Below are 20,348 nucleotides of genomic sequence, written 5' to 3'. Positions count from 1 at the left end.
GGCTTTGTGCAAAGCTGTGCCAATGTTTTATTCATGGATTAAATAACATTGACGCTGTCGTTTTTTCAAACCAACATAAACATCTAGTGAAAGTAACAGTCTTTGTTCTGCTGCATTTCTGTTCTATTCTCAATTCATTTTATGAACACAATTCACTGTGTGGCAGCCTATGGTGTTAGCTGTGGGCACACCAATATTCATACATTACAACCCTTCTCTCTATTGGAGACAGGAAATGCACAAGTGGATCGTTGTATGGTGGTGGTGATGTGATAGTCCATGTGTGTAGAGGGGATGCTGGGAATTTGCTCAGGGGACATCTAACCTGCTGTTAGCTATGGGGAAACTCCCCCAGAGAAAGGGACATTTGCTCATCTCTCAAGATGCAAAGAATATATCCACATAAGGAAGAGACCCGTTTTTTTCCCAATCTTTGTTCTAATCTTTGACCCAGTCATAAATATCACCCCAAAATGTGAGCTGGAGATGTGGTTTGTAAGTGGTTCACTTCATAACATCCAAGAATGGTTATACTCCTTTAACTTCTATGAAAACCATTTGAAGGATTTAAAGGTTTTATTTTATTTTATTATTTTATTTTTTTAAAGATTTTATTTATTTATTCATGATAGTCACACACAGAGAGAGAGAGAGAGAGAGGCAGAGACACAGGCAGAGGGAGAAGCAGGCTCCATGCAGGGAGCCCGATGTGGGACTCGATCCCGGGTCTCCAGGATTGCGCCCTGGGCCAAAGGCAGGCGCTAAACCACTGCACCACCCAGGGATACCGATTTAAAGGTTTTAAATGAAATAAAAGCCCAGTCCCCTCTTTTTGTGTCTGGTGAGCATGGAAATTGAATAACATATCAGATGGCTTTTTCAGGAGAGATATGCTAGAGATAGATATGGGAGACACTTGTTTTCTTCCAGTTATGCTTTATTAGAAGGGAGAGAAAAAGAAAGATTTGGGGAGGAAGAGCTGGAGGAGGAGGGGCAGGAGGGCCAGGAGGAGGAAGAGAGAAGAGGAGACAAAAGAAAAGAGAGAACAGATGGAGAGATAGGATGAAAGAGGTAATAGTTTACCCTAAAGAAAAATAAGAGAAAGAAGGTCATGCTTTGACCCCCACCATCCTACCAGGAAGATCAGAGTGATCTGGGAACTTCTGTGGTCTGAATGCCGTGCAGGATAATTGTCCTGGTGACAGAGCTCAAGCTTGGAGGGTTTCTCTACAGAAAGCAGGACTCTGTCTTCTCCATGTGTGGCAGTTCATATCATGACTCTCCTGTGAGCTGTGTCTGTGAAGCCTGCTGGTTGCTATGAATTTGCCCATCTTAGAGTTGAGGAAAGTGAGCTTGAATGGGGGGAAAAAAACTTAAGTATTTAAGTTCCATCATTGTCCAAGGCCTCACGGCTGGGGGTTGCCAGTGTCAGGATGAGAAAGCAGGCCTTCCTAGCTCCAAAGCTCTTTCCACACTGTAAATGCTACGTGATGTAGAGAAATTCTTTAATATTTATAAGAATTGTTAAGAACTTTTATTAAGTAAAAGACACGGGATCCCTGGGTGGTTCAGCGGTTTGGCGCCTGCCTTGGGCCAGAGTGTGATCCTGGAGTCCCACATTGGGCTCCCTGTATGGGGCCTGCTTCTCCCTCTGCCTATGTCTCTGCCTCTCTCTCTCTCTCTCTCTCTCTCTCTCTCTGTGTGTGTGTGTGTGTCTCATGAATAAATAAATACAAATCTTAAAAAAATAAAATAAGTAAAAGGCAAATCATGAATTACAGTATTTTACAGTTTTGCATTAATGCAAGACGATTCTGACACTGATTACCTAGTGTTAGGGCAAATAGGTTAAAGGCACAGCCTCTGATAAGACCACCCTCCTATCAGACAGAAGCTTGGCGGTTCCTAGGCCATCTGCTCTCCTGACCAACTGGCTACCAATTCAGAAGGTACCACCACCGCCTCCGGTTTGATGACTTGCTAGAACAAATCACAGAACTCAGGAAAGTGCTTTGCCTATGATTACAGTTTTAATATAAAGGATACAAATAAAAACCAGCCAAAAAAAGACACCTATATGGCAAAGTATGAAAGGGTCCCAAACATGAAGATCCCATGCCCCCAGAGCTGTTCATCCTGGTGAATCAATGTGTATTGCCCAATGGAAGTTTACTCAAGCCCAACTATCCAGTTTTTATTGGGGTTTCATTATGTAGGTATGGTTGGTTGAATCATTGGCCACATGATTGAACCACTCTCCCCAGATGTTGTACTGGTACCACCTGGCTCAAAGCCCCAACCAAATAATTGGTCTTTCTGGCATGGCCAGCCCCCATCCTGAGTCATCTCCTTAGTACAAACTATTAAAGGACTCATCATGAGTCACCTGGTTAGTATAAGCTTTTCAGGCTTGCCACCAATAACAAAGACATTTCCATCAAATGGGAAATTTCCCAAATTCAGAGGTCGTCCCCCAGGAGCAAAGTTCGGCCAATTTTTTTTTTATTTTACAGTCAGGCTTTGGGATAGTTTGTGGACATAGTTTCTTAAACTATAGTACATTTTTCTTTCTTCTTTTTGTAGGGTGCAATTTGAGTGTTTACCCTAATTTTGATGTTCCAACAAGTCCTGCAATAATGAATCTAAAAGACACAGAAGAGAACCCTATTATAAATAGAAAATCACCTTTTAGGGAAGACCTTGTCTTGCCCACCATGAAACCACCTCAGATGGACTCTGATGAGGAAGTTACTAGGTGTCCAGAGCCAGACAACAGCATAACCACACCAAAACATGTGGATGTGTGCTCCAAATCTCAGGTGTATTTGACAATTGGTGAGTTCCAGAACAAGGCAGATTTGCCTGAAGATGAATGTTGGACTGGCCAGAGGTCTGATGTTGGAACACATCCACTGGCAGATGAGGGCCTGCCCAGAAGGAGTCCAGGTCCAGAGGATGGCCAGGCCCCAGTACTCACCTACATTGATGTGAAATCTAGCAATAAGAAGCCTTGCAGTGCTGAACCCACAGTGGTCATTAGTGCTCAGCATGAGAGCGGGCACTCTCAAGATAACTATGAATCAGACAGAACTGTGCCAGGCAAAGACATAGCAGGTGGAAGTCGTCCAAACGCCATCATTTCGGAGAAAACAACACTCCATGAGTTAAGTACTCTAGGAAAGGTCGCAAACCAGGAGGGCAAGGTGGTGCTGCTAAGTCTAAAGCTCATCCCCTCTGAGCCCTGTGACCCACTAAACTCCACTTTGAGGGATCCCTTGGATGTTAGGGCTTCCCCAAAGGACCCTCATGCAGAGGAACAGGAGGAAGTGTCGGTGCTCTCTGGGGTCATCAAGAGGTCCTCTTCCATCATCTCTGATTCAGGCATTGAGAGCGAGCCAAGCTCTGTTGCCTGGTCCGAGGCACGAAGCAGGGCCCTGGAGTTACCCAGTGATCGAGAAGTCTTGCACCATCTGGTTCGACGACATGCCCTGCACAGGAACTCCTTAGAGGGTGGACACACAGAGAGCAATACGAGTTTGCCAAGTGGGATCCAGGCATCTCTCACCTCCATTAGCTCTTTGCCTTTTGAGGAGGAAGAGCGGGAGTTGGCCAACACCAAGTTGACCAAGTCTGTGTCTGCACCCCAGATCAGTAGCCCAGAGGAGTCCTCTGAAGACATGGACACGATGCAGCAACGTGGAGGTCTTGCTGAAAGGTCAGCCATACCCATCAAGAGCATAGACTCCCCAGGTGCCGGGACAGACTCTTTCCCTGGGCAGGTGGTTTCAGGTGCTGACATCCAGCAGGGCCCTGGTTACATAGACATCCCCAAAGGTAAAGAGAGTCAATTTGATCCTCAAGGACCTTGTTGTCTTGATGGCAGGACTGAGAAACCTCCAGACATTGAAACCAAAGGTCTTAATTTAGAAATACCACATATCATAGCACTTGAAAACCCTCAGAATGGATCTTGTCCTGGAGTACTAATGGAGACTCCAAAGGGCATGCCTGAAGACTTGAATGTGGAGAAAGGAGCTCTTTCCGACAGCAGCATCTCAGATGATGAGACTGTCGCCCACCATGAGGTGCCTGAATGGAGCTGTACAGCAGCTGCTGATGCCAGTGACCTGGGTTCAACAGGCGAGCAGAGCAGCTCACCTTGCATCATTGATGATGCAGCATTTAGCAAAGGATCTCAAGCTCCTCTGGATGCCGGACGTGAAGCAGGCACTGTGTGCTCCACTGTGACTCACTCCATTAACTCCCAGCTTTTAGGAACCCAAGAACCAAGGGCAGTCACTTCCGTCATGGTGTCCCACCTGACCCCTGCAGAGACCTTCACTCTGGACAGCCTCAAAGCCGTGGAGGTCGTCAACCTGTCCGTGTCTTGCACTGCCACGTGTCTTCCTTTCTCCTCCGTGCCCAAGGAGACCCCTGCCCGGGCTGGATTCGCCTCCAAACAGACCCCGTTGCCCATCACTCATCAGCCTTTGGGTTCCTTTGGCGTTGTTTCTGCCCATTCCAGCAAGTTGGAGGAGGAAGTCAGTGAAAGGATGTATAGGTAAGCTGACGGCTGGCTTACCCTCCCCAGCACAGTTTTACATTTCCCACATATTTCCCAATTTCATGCATACTATTTCAACCTTGAGATAGGAGTTATTTCCTGATTTAGATAAAGTAATATACTTACGTCCTACAAATCAGAGATACAGAATAGTATAAGTAAAAACTATCAGTAAGCACCTGTCTCTCAAATACAGCCACTGCGTAAGTCGTCCTACACTTGTTTCTATTTACATCTCTATCTAGTCCTCTTATGCAAAAATAGGATAGTTCTGTACAAACTGTAAGGTTTTTTTCAACTTAATGTATTGGGAACATTACTTGTAAATTTATTTTTGCGTTATCATTTTAATGTTTAAACCATATTCCATCATATAGATGTACCATGATTTATTAACAAACTCTTTTAAAAAGGGACATTTGAGGTTTTTTTTTTTTCCAGTTTTTGTGATGATAACTCTGTTTTGAGTGTCATAATACCTCTGTCTTTGCACATTTTGAGAGGGCAGTTCTCTAAGGGCCTTTGGGCCCTTAGCAGATTTGTCTGCTCGGCCCCTTTGTGCAGGTCTTATGTGTATCAATTCTTTTGCCATGCCAAAATCCATCCCTTAATCCTTGCCTTACATTTGCATTCATTATCGCTCCCTCATCTATAAACTCTACATTTGATTAATTATGTTATAGAATCATTTTATTACTCTCCTGCAAAATGCTGAAGAGGTACATATTAATGATACCCATGAAAGAGATTGCACAGGCAGGTAAACTTTGGGTCCCTTGCTTTATAAAGAACATTAAGTACCTATTATGCTCATGGGATCAATTTAATAATTGCAGTAGACTGCAAGCACTGCCCAATGCCTGGCTGTGGGGTCTTGGCTGTTACTGTACTTCCAGCCTAATAGGGAGACAGAAAGTGAGAGAAGTGAACAAGGGTAGTTGGGTAAACAGGAGGGTTCTTGTGTGTGTGCAGCTGAGCTGGAAATAGAAGGAACCGATCTGGCTGGGGACATCAAGTGAGCCTAGAGACGGTGGCCTGGGGGAACCTTTTAGAGGTGGCTGCCTAGCAAATATGAGACACAGTGGTGAGGATGATGATGGGGATGGTAATAGGATGGTGATGATGGTGAGAATCATGATGGTGATAAGGCTGGTAACAGTTTTTTTTTTTTTACTATTTAATCAGTTTTGAGTACCATTCTAAGAATTTTTGCATAGACTGCATCAATTAACACAAAAAATAACTTTGTGGATTAGATAATGGTGTATTCCCCTTCTACAAATGAGGACATTCAGTGCAGAGAAGTTAAGTGGTCAGTCCACAGCTAGTAAGGGTCAAAGCTGAGATTCTGACCTTAGCAGTCAGACTCCTGAGTCTGTGCTCTTACCACCTTGTCCAATAATCAGGCAAAGATTGTGGTAACCCTGGGGAAAACGCATTTCAGAGAGATTTGAATGCACAAAGGCACAAAAATAAGCAAACTGAATTCAAGCAGGGAATCATGAGAAATGTGTTCTCTTTGGAGGTGGGGAGATGCTGCTGGGAAGCGGGTGGAGGCCAAGCCATGGTAGCCTTGTGGGCCACTTTAAGAAGCTTTCACTCTGGGGAGATCTTTTTTAAGGATTGCATGGATCCTGGGAGCTGAATGGAATCATAGAAGTCCTGCTCCATGCAGGAACCGCATAGAAATCTGCAGAACCCAAACCAACAAAACTTTTCCTGGAATGCTTTCTTATCTCCTTGTTGAGAAAAAGCTTCCCTCACCAGCATCTCCTGCAGCCTCCTATTCTGCCTTTGTTGCTTGCAGATACTTCCTTGTAGATATTCATCACTCCCACATCCTAGCCAGCTCAACTCATCTCCTGCTCAACACGGCATACACAGTGTGGCTTCTGATTAATTAGTGTATTCTCCAGTTTTTATCAGGCCAAAGAAAAATTTAAAAAAGAACTGAAGATTGATGGATTTCTGTACAGTGACTTATCTGTACTAGCTTCTGATATACCGTATTTCCCACCAGAGGAAGAGGAAGAAAATTTGGAAGATGGGATTCACCTGGTAGTCTGTGTCCATGGCCTAGATGGTGAGTGCCAAAAAGGTTTCCACCCCAAAATCTGTATTATACACAGTTTTTAACATGTATAAATTAAGTCAGTTATTCATTCAATAGTGTTATTAGCAACCATGGGATGGCAGCGTGCTAGGTCTAGGGAAATGGCCTGGCCTTGTTCCCAAGGAAGAGATCTCTCTGGCACAATAATCTGTTGAGTAAATGAAATTCATAAATGAATGCAATAAAGCATTGAAGGAATATATGGAATAAATAAATATTGGAATGAATAATTAATGAAACTAATGAACAAAAATAAAAGAAAGACTGGAGTGGATAGGTGGATGGATGGATGGGTGGGTGGATGGATGGATGGATGGATGGATGGATTATTGGGATGAAAATGTTAATGGGAGCATGAATAGTTAGAGTGTATGGGTTAATGGAACCCATGTGTCAATAGTACAAGGGAAGAAATGTAGTGGAATGAATGCATGAATTCATTTGGAAGGGACATGGGTTAGTGGCCCAAACTCTTTCATTGCCTATTTTTATTCATTTCTCACTTATGAGGCAATTTTTGTATGCCAGATACTGTACCAAGTTCTGGGATTGCAGAGACCCAACATGGTTCCTGACCTTAAAAAATTCTTAATTTTGTGAGATCAGCAAATATGGACTGAGAGCTGAATGCTACAAAAGAACTATCTACCAGTCCTGTAGAGGTCCAGGGGAGGAGAGAAGGGAGCGGGAAGGGCTCCTTCTCCCTGTCCCACTCTCCAAAGGACCTAGTCCCCACTGTCAGATTTCTTAGGGTTTCTCAGTCAGTCCAAAATCTCCGTAAGATACGGAACTTAGCTCTGCCAGAAGATCTTGAGGTCCCGACTCAGCCTGGACCAAAGTCAAACCCTTGGTCCTGCTTCCCCTTGTGAATTCCAGCCTTACCCTAACTGGTTAAAGACAGCAATCAGAGCAGCTGGAGATACAGGGCATCTGAGTTCTCCTCAAGCTCAAGTTTACATCATAATTGATCTGCAAACTGGAATGTGGAACATGATTTCTGGAAAAGTCTTCACATCTACTTTATATGGACTCCAATGCATAACTAATGTCAGATAAAGGAAAGGACTTCTTTAGGCCTTCCTGGGTGATGAGTGGCAAAACCTGTGGTCACAGTCTTCTGGTGATGAGTTATTAGGGAGTGGTGGTGTGCTATGCTTCCAGGACAATGTTCTTAATTCCCAATCCAGTGGCTAATGCATGTAATTGTCTGGCTATATGCCTTGGAAACCGGGACGCTCAATCAACATGTCTATTTGGTCAAGAGTCAAATAATCCAGTGGTAAATAATACATTCTAGATGAAGAGGAGGAGGAAGATGAGGAAGAGCAGCAGCAATGGCATATCTGTCACCAGGGGCCAGGCACCATTCTGAATGCTTAACATATATTAATGTTATTGATCCTCACAACAGCCCTGCAAAGTAGGTGGTATTATGGTCCCATTATAACTGGGGAAACTGAGTAAGAGGGCAGCTAACTAACTTGTGTAAGTTCCCTTAGTTAATGTGGTTGAGCCAAGGTTAAAACCCAACTGTCAGACTCCCAAGACCAGGGTTTCATTCTGCATTATGCCAACAAATTCATCTCTTTCCCCATCCAAACCTTCATCCCCATCGCTGTTTGAGTCATCTGTTAAAAATCTTACCAGATCTGGCCATGCCAGTCTGTTACCAAAAACCTGTTTTTGTAGCTCTCAGAAAATAAAATAAGCCTTTTAGAAAGCTCCTGTATTCTAACCTTCCCCACTATCATCTCCTCCCCTTTCGCTCCTCCCATTACATCAACTCTGCGTCTTTCTCAGGGACGTTTGCCGTCCCACACCATTGTGCCTAGGCACCCCAGGCTCTCTCTCTCTGGTGAGTTGTCCCCACTCAGCACTGACATCAGTGCTTCCAAGACCCAACTATTCACGTATCTTTCCCTAATTTTACCCCACCCAGGTACCATGTACTAGGATTTCAAAATTTGTACTGAAATCGGAATACTTTTTTAATACATTTATTAAAAAAAAAGAAACCTCAAATCACTACCACAAATGAAATACTAGAACAAGTTGGCCCGCAGGGAGAGTAACACTAAAAATAATTACAGTGATATGAAAATAATCCTCTTGAAGTTTGGCCCAACTGTCAGAAGACTGGGCTTGAGACTCATTTTCTTTCTTAAAAAGTAAGAAGCTAATGAAGACATACCTATGGATTTTGTTTTTGTTTTGATTTATTTATTTTAGAGAGAGAAAGCAGGGGGAGGGCCAGCAGAGAAGAATCTCAGACTCCTCACTGAGTGTGGAGCCCCATGTAGAGCTCCTTCTCATGACCCGAGCTGAAATCAAGAGTCAGATGCTCAACTGACTGAGCCGCCAAGGTGCCCCTGAAAGCATACTTGTTTTTAACTGGGACTTCCAATTAGCAGTGCTACAAGAAAGACAAAGAATGACCTTCTCACTCATCAGCGTGATGTACTTTCAATGCAGGTGCGATGGAAAACTTAGCATCATGTCACTCATGAGTAGTGTGCTCCTCCTACTTACCTGATATTAAATTAAAATGAGAAAGACTCTCCATTTCTTCATGAAAGTGAGAAGTCTTGTCAGGCCATGGACTTTTATTTTTGTCCACCATGTATGTTGAGCAAGGAGGTTATAAAGATGGAGCAGCCTCATCCATCTCTGAGCTGTGTCAGAAAACAGAGCTGTCAATTACGGCATTATCACCTGGGCATAAAGTCATCAAAGAGACAACCAATATCACGCGTAGGTGCTTTTGAAGGTTCTTTCTCTGGTTCAAGGTACATATATATCCAGACTCTACAGAGTCGTACAAGACGCACTTGTTCTGATGTCACTTCCAAGGATATAACTATATTAACAGAGAACTAAAGAAGTTAATAAGAGTTCATGAATATTCACACAACTCCTCATGATGTGCCAAAATCCAAAGATTGGTATTCTTGTAAATGGTCTCAATGTAACACCTTATCAAATGGTATTTTCTGAGAAAGTTTCAAGTTGCAGAGCGTTCTCTCTTGCTCAGTAGCTGAAGGAGAGGGGCCACCGTTGCTCCTTATTTAGACTCACTATGCTAAATATAAACACTCGCTACTTTTCTTTTAAGGCCAGGTCCTGGAAGGTCAGTAGGTTGCTTTAAATAAGAACAACAGCAGGACCAAAGAGCCTAATTTATTATCAGAAATGAACAGAAAGAATAAAATTTAACTTAAAAACACAAAATAGAAACCTTGCCCATAATAACAAGAGCATTTTGTGACTGTGACTCCACAAGTTTTGGGCATGCGCTCTACTGGGCCACCATCGCACGAGGTGTTTGTGTATATCGGGTCATCCTTAATGGTTAGGGATACCCTCAAATGCCTGTAGTTCTCCTAAATTCCATGTGGCATTCCCACCATCCTTTGAGTCAGTTGTTAGTTTCAGGAAGAATGATAAAAGTTGTTTATAAACGATATCACTTCCAGAGATATAGCTTATGGTTATAGCACTGTAAGTGATATTGTTTACGAACTACTTTGAAACTCTGGTTGTTTGGTAAAGTAGGTTCCCTGTCTGTCCAATAAGTAGCTTCTAACTCTTGACTCTACAGGGATTCATCTGAGGAATAGGTCAAAAATTCAGGAGGATGCAACTGAACCCTAGAGCCTGCGTGCAGTGTACCCTTAGCCATCCTTGAATAGGAAGCTTTTGGGGTTATAGCAGATCCATTCTCCACATGATTTTTACTTCATACGCTACAAGGATGCTCTGCTATGAGCAGTGGCCTCTTAGATTCCTCAGCTGTTGCTCCTCCATCCTGGTGGTCACTGTGGAGCAGATGGCATCCACGGAGCTGGCACATTCATAACTCCTGGTCCTAAGGGCAGTTCTTATTTTATTGCACAAACCTGTGCCCTGACTGGCCCATCTGAGGGGCTTGCTGGCTGCTTGTAGGTAGCAGAACTAGTCTTTTTATTAAGCAGGAAGTTGAAGATGGGACATGACATGTCGGTTACACCATGTCAGCCATCAAGTGGTACCGTATGCAGAATGTCCTCGGTGAACAGAACTGGCTGTGGAAGAGGAGGGGGCAGTGTGCTTGCAGCTGTGTGTGGAATGTTCATGAACCACATGTTTGTAGATAAGTGAGTACATCCAGGGAGGTAGGACTGCTAGAAAGGTCCTGACCTTGTGCCAGGGTGCCAGGGGATAGGGCTTGAGGGGGTGGAGTGTAGGACCACTAGGTTGGACTTGTTTTCATTGTTTTTATTATCTGCTTAACTAAAAAAAAAAAAAGAAAGAAAGAAAAGAAAAAAATAAAAGGGAGAAGAGGGAAACCTAAATCCCTCATGTGTCCATTTTCATATAAGTAACTATGGGTCTGGGGTGGGGTTATCTGTTGTTTTTAGGGAACAGTGCAGACCTCCGCCTGGTAAAGACTTTCATAGAACTGGGGCTTCCTGGAGGAAAGCTGGATTTCCTAATGTCTGAGAAGAATCAGGTATGACGACGAAAACATCAGAATTGAGAGAATCCCTGAATCGTGTCTACAAGAGCCTCCTAAAGCCACCCTGATAGTTTGTGGATGCTCAGATAGAAGGGGACCTCGCCAAAGAACACTCTTCAGGCACTTAGATGGTCTGGAAAGAAAAGACTCATTATTTCCTTTTGGGAGGGTTAAGAAAAAGTAAGATGTAAGAATATGTGGGTCAGGTGACTGGGGCCCCAGGGTAGGTGGAAGCTCAGAGCATAAATGATCTGGGTGTCCATGCATCTCTACTAGGTTAAGGGCACTGTCATAGGCATCATCCAGCCCCTGTCATGCAGCTCCCATGGCAGAGGGATTTGACTGAGGTACCATAGGAATGACTTGACTGGGTCTTGACAGAGATAATGAACTGATGTCTCTGTGTGTGAAATGGTCACTCAAGAATGATTACGTTCCAAAACATGTTGTCATTACTGCTTAAAAGTAAACCTCATAAACATGGATTTCTAGTACATCCCTTTAGAAGTACATCCCCTGGCTGGGGATTTCTTGGTACCACTTTTTAAACCTACTGTGTCTTCCAGAACATTTCTCATTAAGCTCAACTCAGGCCTTAAAATGACTAGCAATTATTCAATAAATCGTGTTAAATTCACAGTATATGCTGAAGAGACAGGGTCTGAGAGGCTAGAGGGTAGTGAACACAGCAACATCTGTCTTAGATGTGTTGTACATCATTTACCCAAGCCTTACACTGGTGTGAGGAGTAGGCTGCGTGCTTCCCTGCAGGGCTCAGGAGGAGGCAGGCTCGCCTCAGGGAAGAGAAGCTGCCCGCACAGGGCCTGCTGGTCTGCAAGCACGGGTCTCTCTAACTCCATGGACACTAAGAAAGTGACCAGTGCTGCATCCCTGCAGTGCCCTCAAGGACCACTGTGTGGCAGGTGACAATGAGCCACAGGCCTTCTTTTTCTCCTTCTTCCCACCCTCATGAATATTCATGAAGCCTCTTGTCCACCTTTGTAGCTTGGCTCTTGGCATAGTTCCAGGTAGCCCACAACACTGTAGGACAACTCCACTTATGAGAAAGTGTTTTTTATCTTGACCCCAAATCTCTCTCCCTGTGGCTTCGGTTTCCAAAAGTTCATCTTTGAAGTTATATACACCAATGCAGTTTGTCTTTCCCATGTCTGCCCTTTCAGATTTTCAAAGTCATATATGATGTTTCTCCTCATCCTTTTATGCCTGTATCCTCTGACCACCCCTGCTGAGTTACGGATGGCTTTGGATCCTTCTCTGGACATGGCCTGCTAGTGCAGTCCCAAAGCTGTGCTGGAGGAAGAGCATGGGCATGGGTGTGAGTCCTGGTGGCATGGGCTTCCGCTTGAGCCTGTTTCCTTCTGGTGCAGTGGGGCCAGGAGTCCACAGGCACATGAAGCCCCTGGCACATGATGACCTGTTGGTAGATGCTGTGTGTGTGCTGCTCTTGCCCACCTGCTTCTCCCATTGGTTTCCAGCCAGCCTCCTGACTGAGGATTCTCCAGTGTCCTTAGAGCCCCTATCTATGGGCCCCTCTCCTTGGTGCTGAACCCCCATCTGTTAGCCCAACATCAGGCTCAGGCGTCCTCCCAGAATGTTCCACCATGGAAGAAGGTGGGCTTGTACACAGAGCCTGGTCTCACTGTGACCCCACCCAACACCCATTCCCTCTCTCTTCTTCCAGATGGACACATTTGCAGATTTTGATACCATGACGGATCGGTTGTTGGATGAAATCATTCAGCACATCCAGTTGTACAACCTCTCCATATCCCGAATTAGGTAAAAGGAATCCACAGGTAGTTAATGCTGGGGGAACAGGGTGACATTTCTGGGTGTTGACTATATACAAGTTCAGCGTGATGCCTTCTGTCTACCACCTTCCTAGGCTAACTTGTTGCTTACTGGTTAGATGACTTTCAGAGCAGAAGCAAGTGGGGACAGAGGAGCATTTCATAGCTCAGTAGGAAGGGCATTGGACCTCAGAAATCCCTAGGTTTGGATTGCTTTTCGAATATTCATATGTTAGAGTCTGAGGACTGACTCCACCATGCAGCCTATCTCAGGCTCTTCAAACCTCTGAGCCTCCATTTCTCCACCTTCTAGGTGAGACTAGCATTGATATCAGTCCTTATACTCCAAAATTAGCTTGGCTGAAATGTTTTCTGATTAAGGTGATAGTCTATGGCTTGCATTTTCTGTGCACATGCAGTATGTGGACATGGTGGTGAGTCCATGTGTATCAGTTGTTTGAGGCCCCCAAGATAAATTATAAGTTCTTTATTTTACAAATGAGAAGTCAGAGGCCTATGGAGATGAGGTTGAAAAGCAAGGTAAAACAATTTCATAGACAAACGCTTGTTTCCTTTCTTGGCCTGTTTTGTGTTCACCATGAGCAGAGCTATGGACCTCTCATGTGGTAGGGTTACCATAAACAGGCACTCATCTTGAAAATAATGATGTGTTGGATCCTCAGATGTGTGAGTTGCAGTGTGACTGAAGCAGAGCATACAGGAGGGGCGTCCAGCAGTGTGGGCTGGCAGTGGGCAACTCCATACATTTGTAATGATGATGGGCAAGGAATAAAATCACAGAGGGAGTAAGAAGTCAGGTCATGAACAGCCAAGGAAGTGGGGTTTCACCCTGTAAATGGCCAGGACCCCCAGGTGGCCAGAGATGAGACACAGAGCACAGGCAGGGCTGCTCTAACAATACAGAGCCTGGCCACACACTCATGTTTCTCTTCTGATCACACTGGGTGGCAGAGGCCTGGTGCCCCAGGTCTCTATCTCAGGCTCACTGTGACCAGAGTCTGGAAACCCAATGAGGGTGGGCTGGAAGCCCTCTTTGTCAGATCTCCCGAGTTGGGGTGGAGGAGGGCGGCGACCCCTCGGTGCTCCTGAACATAGCAGCTGGCCTCCCGCAGCCACACTCACGTGTGTGACTTCTATCCTAACAGCTTCATTGGCCATTCCCTCGGCAACATCATCATCCGATCGGTCCTCACACGGCCCCGGTTTCGGTATTACCTCAACAAACTCCATACATTCCTGTCGCTGTCTGGGCCTCACCTGGGGACCCTGTACAACAACAGCACGCTGGTCAGTACAGGTAAGACTCCCCCAAGCCCATCACCCATCACAATCCATTTGGAGTGGAGAAAAGATGAAAGCAGAAGCAGGTTCTTGGTGGAATCCTATGGCGTTGGAGCCTCTCCCAGCATGGGATGCTAACCGAAGACCTGAGTCTTACAAAGAGGGCCTCTCTTGTGTGAGTCCAGTGAGGTCAGACTAGATGTCACCCAAGACCTTGTCTGGGAATGGAAAGCTGATGCCCTGGGGTCCTGGCTGGACAAGACCACATAGGTGGCACCTTTGCTCAGCCCATAGTGATGGGCTTTGAATCATATCATTGCCAGGGCAAGCCTGTGGCCAAGTTCTGACCCCACACATGTAGGGACAACTCTGGACAAGATGGTTTAATCTCCCTGCTACTTAGTTTCCTTATTTTTAAAACAGAGCTAATGTCTTTATGTATGTCTGTGTATATGTATGGATACATTTATGATTTTTAAGCATAGGTATGTGTGTACCTGTGCATGTCTATAAATGTGTCCATCAGATCCGTATGTGTATCCGAATTGTTGAGGATTAAGCAGGAGAAGGCAGAAAGAAGTTGACTACAGTTATGAGACATCAACCATAGTGGGATTCTATACTTCTTGCTGGAACAGAATGACATGGCCCACAGCTTTGAGACTCTCAGAATTCCCTCTGTCAGGTTAGGGACACTATGGAGTGTAAGGAAGCAAGGCTCAAGGAATCTTTTTTTTTTTTTTAATAAATTAATTTTTATTGGTGTTCAATTTACCAACATACAGAATAACACCCAGTGCTCATCCCGTCAAGTGTCCCCCTCCGTGCCTTGAGCAATCTTGGACAATGAACATAATTTCCAAGACAGTGAATTGGTGGGACAAGTTTTTTGTGCAGAAGAAAACAGTAGGTGTGACAACATAGAAGCGTGGCATAATCGGTAGACCACAGGTGGCTCTTTGTGACAGAAATATAGGATGAGCTAGAGGGGCAGGGGGTGGCAGTGAAGCTCTCAGCAAAAGCCTGATGATGAAGGGCCTCATGTGACGTGATGGGGTTAGAGGAACCTGCAGGCTGCACAGGTACTACCCAGGTGCTGGTATCTGTAGTTGCACCATGGCTGGCAGATGGTAGCCCACCGGGGGCATCAGGTCACATATAGTAAGAACTGGTTTCTTTTTTTTTTTTTTTAAAGATTTTATTTATTTACTCATGAGAGACACAGAGAGAGAGAGAGGCAGAGACACAGGCAGAGGAAGAAGCAGGCTCCCTGCGGGGAGCCTGATGTGGGACTAGATCCCAGGACCCGGGGATCACGACCTGTGGCAAAGGCAGATGCACAACCACTAAGCCACTTGGGTGTCCCAAGAACTGGTTTATTGAATCATACTAACAAAGACTTCAGTGGTCCCCGTTTGCCCCAACCACCTTTCTGTTATTTTAAGTACATCATTTAAAATGTTGATCGTAATGAATGGAGGACCGTCCCTTTGCCGTTTTCTCTATCCTCACAAATCAGGGAAGCCATCGTTGGGCAGCAACAAATGATTTAAACCACACTGAACTTTTTTCACACTTGTCATCTTGCGACATTACAAAAAGTTCTGTATTATATCCGTTTCCTTGCATTTTTATCAAGCTCACTTTTGTCACAGTGGCGCGATACTCGTCAGTGTTTCTGAGATCCAGATACCTCTCGGTTGTATCCAACCGAGGTCAGGTTGGACTCTAACTCGGAAGTCTGCTTTCGGTTCTTCCACGCACTGTGTGGATCTGTAAGGAACGTTCATACACTGGCTTTGTATTTGGGATTGTTTCCTTGGGCTAGACTTATGAAAAGACGTCGAATAGGTCAAAGGGTACAAAGGTGTCCTGACTCCTGAAGCTAGCCGCCGTGTCATTTTGCAGGATGATTTTATATCCTTGCCACAAGTACGTGAGACAGATTTTCCTCCAGCTTCCCAAGAATTTGCCCCAGCGTCTACTAGTCTCTTATTTTAAAATTAACTAAAAAATCTCAGTTTCAGATCAATCTCTCCCCAATTGTTTTTGGCTTCCTTTATGTTATATTTTTGATTTTTGTTTTGTTTCTTTTTGGCCTTTCTAGGCTTGTGGCTCATGCAGAAATTAAAGAAATCTGGGTCCCTTCTGCAGTTGACCTTCAGGGATAACGCCGATCTGCGCAAATGTTTCCTCTACCAACTAAGCCAGAAAACAGGTGAGTGCCTTCCTCGGCAGCAGGCTGCTGTGGCCATGAGTGTGAGCTGGAGGTCCAGCCCTGAGACCCAGAACCGCTCCATCAGGGCGCCAATGCACGCAGGGAAGGGTGAGGTCAATGCACTGCGTGCACAGGCTCTTCAGGTCCCAGGGAGGCCACCGGGTACCCAGGAAACCAGCTGCTTCCAAGAAAGGGTGTCACAGATGCGCTAAGGTGTGCGTAGAGGTCATCTGCCCACATGAAAGCTGTAGCCTCTACTTCCTGCCAGGCTTTCCATGCCCTGATCGTGAATGAGCCCTGGGTCTGCATGCCCACTCACTGCTCCTTCCCAAGTACAGATCCGCCCACCAAAAGGGCAGGTGAGCACTGTCCATTTAGGTTGACACCATAGCAGGGAGACAGGGGTCCTTCCCAGCAGGGCAGAGGTCCCACTTTCATGGGAAGTGTCGGAGCCCCTGCCTGTGTTGTGAAAATGAGCAGAGGACAGCAGGGGTCCGTCTGTGTGTCCAGTGAGGAAACAGAGAGGTGACCGGCCGAGCAAGCCCACTGGCCCAGCCTCTGTGCCATGTCACCCTCTCCATCATCCCATGAACACCGCCCCTGCTGACATCTCTGCACCTCTCTGAATGTGAGGCCCCGGGCAAGCCCTGACCCAGCGTGTCCCTCTGCACCAAGCTGAGCTTTCAGGATTCCCCCACCCAACCCCAGGCTGATAAGAGGGAGGAGGACTATGCAGAGGGGAGTCGGGAGAGCACTGTGGTCACCACCGAGAGCTCGGGAGCTTGGATGACCGTGCAGAGCTGTCCTGGCATGGAGAGAGGGCTGGTCTTTAGAGCCCTGGTCAGTGAGGCAGCCTGGCCCCCAGCAGGTGGTCTCGGGATGTGGTGGAGAGACACTGGGGGCAGTGTGGGCAGCGGGCCCAGGGTGGGGTGCACTGCAGGGTGTCTGTCTGCAGCCCGTGCTGGGCTCTGAGGACGTGGGACACACAGTGCCCTCCAACCCCTCTGTCTCAGCGCCAGGGACGGGCTGCAGACAGGGAAGCGTGCTCAGAGGCTGTTTTCATCCAGTGGTGACGGGGAGCACTGCAGTTAGGAGCTGTCCCCATGAGAAGGAGGAGCAGAGTCCTGGCTTTATTCCTTGGGGATCCTTAGCGCTGGCCACGCAGAAAGCCCCTGTCATCAGCTGCATGTTGCTCACCTCCCCCTCCTGAGAGTAGCTTGCTCCTGTGTCCTTAGCTTCTCTGATGGCCTCCCCTTCTCCCTGAGGCAGGGACAGCAACAGTGTCGCAGCCAGCTGGGCTCCCCGCCTTTCCCCAGGATGAGTCCACACTGCCCTGTGCAAACCCGGGGCTGCACCTGGTTTGCACACAGGTAAGGACCTGGTGAAAAGCTCCCTCCTGGCTCGTTGCAGGTCTGCAGTATTTCAAAAATGTCGTGCTGGTGGCTTCTCCCCAGGATCGCTATGTGCCATTTCACTCAGCCAGGATCGAAATGTGTAAAACTGCCCTCAAAGACAGACACACAGGTAAGCCACATTTCATGTCTCCTTTTTAACCGACTTTCTGATTAAAAAAAAAAAATGAGTGCTGGGTGATGGGCACGGAGGAGGGCAGCAATGGGACGAGCACCGGGTGTTACGTGCAACCTGATGAATCATTGAACGCTGCATCTGAAAGGAACCATGTACTTGTATGTTGGCAAACTGAGCTTCAGGAAAGAAATACAAATAAAGAAAAATAAAAAGCACAAGTAAAGCTCAGGAAATTGCCGATGCCCACGAGGGCGCCCGGGGACAGGAACCCGGGACACCCCGGGCTTTTCTCTAGATCCCGCTGGCCCGACTTCACCTCCTCCCCTCCCTCCCTCCTCCCAGGGCCCGTGTATGCGGAGATGATCAACAACCTCCTGCGCCCTCTGGTTGAGGCCAAGGACTGCACTCTGATCCGCCACAATGTGTTCCACGCCTTGCCCAACACTGCCAACGCGCTGATCGGCCGAGCCGCCCACATCGCCGTGCTGGACTCCGAGCTCTTCCTGGAGAAGTTCTTCTTGGTGGCGGGGCTCAACTACTTCAAGTAGCGGCCTGGGGGCCGGGCCAGAAGCTCTGTGACCCCGGGCGTGTTAGCGGAGACATCCTTGGTGGCCCTCCGCCACTCCAGGCGGAGCTCAGAGAGGAAGGCGCCGAGGCCGGGAGGGTGGGGTGGGGCCGGCCATTCCAGGTGCTTCCATTTCAGAGATTTGGGAAAAGCTGAACCGGTCCGGTAGTGTCACCGACAAGACTTTGCCCGAACCTGTCCAGCCACCTGGAGTCTCTTTCAAGATGCTTTCTAGGGAAATATGACAAAATAAAGAAACAGAATACTTGGACCTGGTGAGCCCACCTTTTACCCACCCCTGGCTCACAGAGATTGCTCCAGTGTTACTAGGTCTGTCCGGTATGTTCCTAGCTCATAGCTTTATCATTCTGATTAAATTAAGTGCATACAAGCATTTCAGAACTCAGGTTAACCTCTGTGTGGAAGTGGAACGTCTTTGTGTAAATATAATCCTTACTAGATTCAAATGTGCCACTTGTGCAAGACAATGTGATGCCCACACGATCATTCTCTCATGTTTTCTCAACAAGGGGCAAAGGAATGCTTTATAAACTCCGATTCTCTTTCATTAACAGCAGTGGGTGGGGTAGGGTATGGGATTTAAGGTACGGGAGCCAGACAAAGGTGATGCTCTTGGGAAATGCAGGTTTGTTACAAAGAAAAACAACTAGAGGGAACGTGGTGGACTAGTTGCTTCACCCACTCCTCCAGACTGTCTATGCAGAGCCCTGGCCCACAGATTATTTCTGTGATTGCTTAAATCTCTGTCTGTAGTCGGGAAAACGGACTTAGAGCAAACCTAGCAGAAGGGGGCACTGAGGTTGATGCACGCGTGTGAAGCTCCTGCTGAATTTCTTCCAAAGAAATGCTACGTTAGCATCTGATGCAATTGCAAAAAAAAAAAAATACAAATACAAATAAAACCATTAACATGGCCAGCTGCTTCTCCTCTCCGTGGAAGGAGAAACATCTAAACGGAGGAGTGCTGGATTAAACCTCAGGGGAGCTCTAAGAAGGTGCTGGTTATCTTTCAATAGAAATGTCTTCTTGCCTTAGGAAAATAAAGGGCTAGGAGAGGTCACCATTGATAAAAAACAATAAATGGCAGGGACGACAGTGAGATCAGAGAGGAGGACAGCAGCCAGATTGAGGACCCAGCTCAAATTGTTACTGGTAAGTCACATAAGGGAAGTTTTGGAAATTGCCAGGGTATTTGATAGGGTCCCAGAGACTGAGCCCACTCTTGGCCTAAAGGAAGCCTGGAGAATCACCTAGTCACACTGAAGGAACGGGTGAACCAGGACGGTAGGGATGACTCACCCGAGAGACCCATCTTCAGGAAGCAGAAGCTCCTGTTTCTGCAGACTCCCCTCCTAATGTGCGGAAGCTAATCTGCCACGAGGTTCCTGGTCCCAGCGCCTGGACCGAGCCCTTTGGTCATCAGTGCCATGGTCTTAAAAGCAAGTAAATCTTGGCCCATCTGAGAATTTCAGTCCTCCCGTGTTAGCAGTGGGACTTTGCAGAAACAAACGCAGACCGTGAGAGACCAGTGCAGGTAGGCAGCTTCGCAGGATGGTAGACTGGTGGGTTTCTCATGAAAGAAGGTGGGGACGGAGTTGAATGAGCCCCAAAGGCAGACTTCCACACGGTGGAGTCAGAGTTTCTCTGTGGGTCTTCTGCAAACTTTCATTTTGTCCTAGGCCTAACCCATATGGGATCAGTTAAGTCCTGTGGGTATTTTTCCAAGTTC

The 20,348-nt window shown here is 46.5% G+C and overlaps 1 protein-coding gene across 1 annotated transcript in view; it reads left to right on the top strand.

Moving 5' to 3' along the window:
* Positions 1-18,598, top strand: part of FAM135B (family with sequence similarity 135 member B) — a 179,625-nt gene extending 161,027 nt beyond the window's left edge. Inside the window, exons 12-19 of the mRNA XM_055314296.1 lie at positions 2,584-4,561; positions 6,481-6,647; positions 11,075-11,166; positions 12,875-12,972; positions 14,150-14,301; positions 16,393-16,503; positions 17,914-18,027; positions 18,376-18,598. Coding sequence (XP_055170271.1) covers positions 2,584-4,561; positions 6,481-6,647; positions 11,075-11,166; positions 12,875-12,972; positions 14,150-14,301; positions 16,393-16,503; positions 17,914-18,027; positions 18,376-18,581 — 2,918 coding nt within the window. The 3' untranslated portion in view covers positions 18,582-18,598. The remainder of the gene's footprint in view (positions 1-2,583; positions 4,562-6,480; positions 6,648-11,074; positions 11,167-12,874; positions 12,973-14,149; positions 14,302-16,392; positions 16,504-17,913; positions 18,028-18,375) is intronic.
* Positions 18,599-20,348: the final 1,750 nt, after the last annotated feature.

The sequence above is a fragment of the Nyctereutes procyonoides genome, unplaced genomic scaffold (genome assembly GCF_905146905.1).
Source record: "Nyctereutes procyonoides isolate TBG_1078 unplaced genomic scaffold, NYPRO_anot_genome, whole genome shotgun sequence".
NCBI classification, from domain to species: domain Eukaryota; kingdom Metazoa; phylum Chordata; class Mammalia; order Carnivora; family Canidae; genus Nyctereutes; species Nyctereutes procyonoides.
The sequence above is the reverse complement of the archived record's forward strand: the minus strand, read 5'-3'. Positions and strand labels throughout refer to the sequence as shown.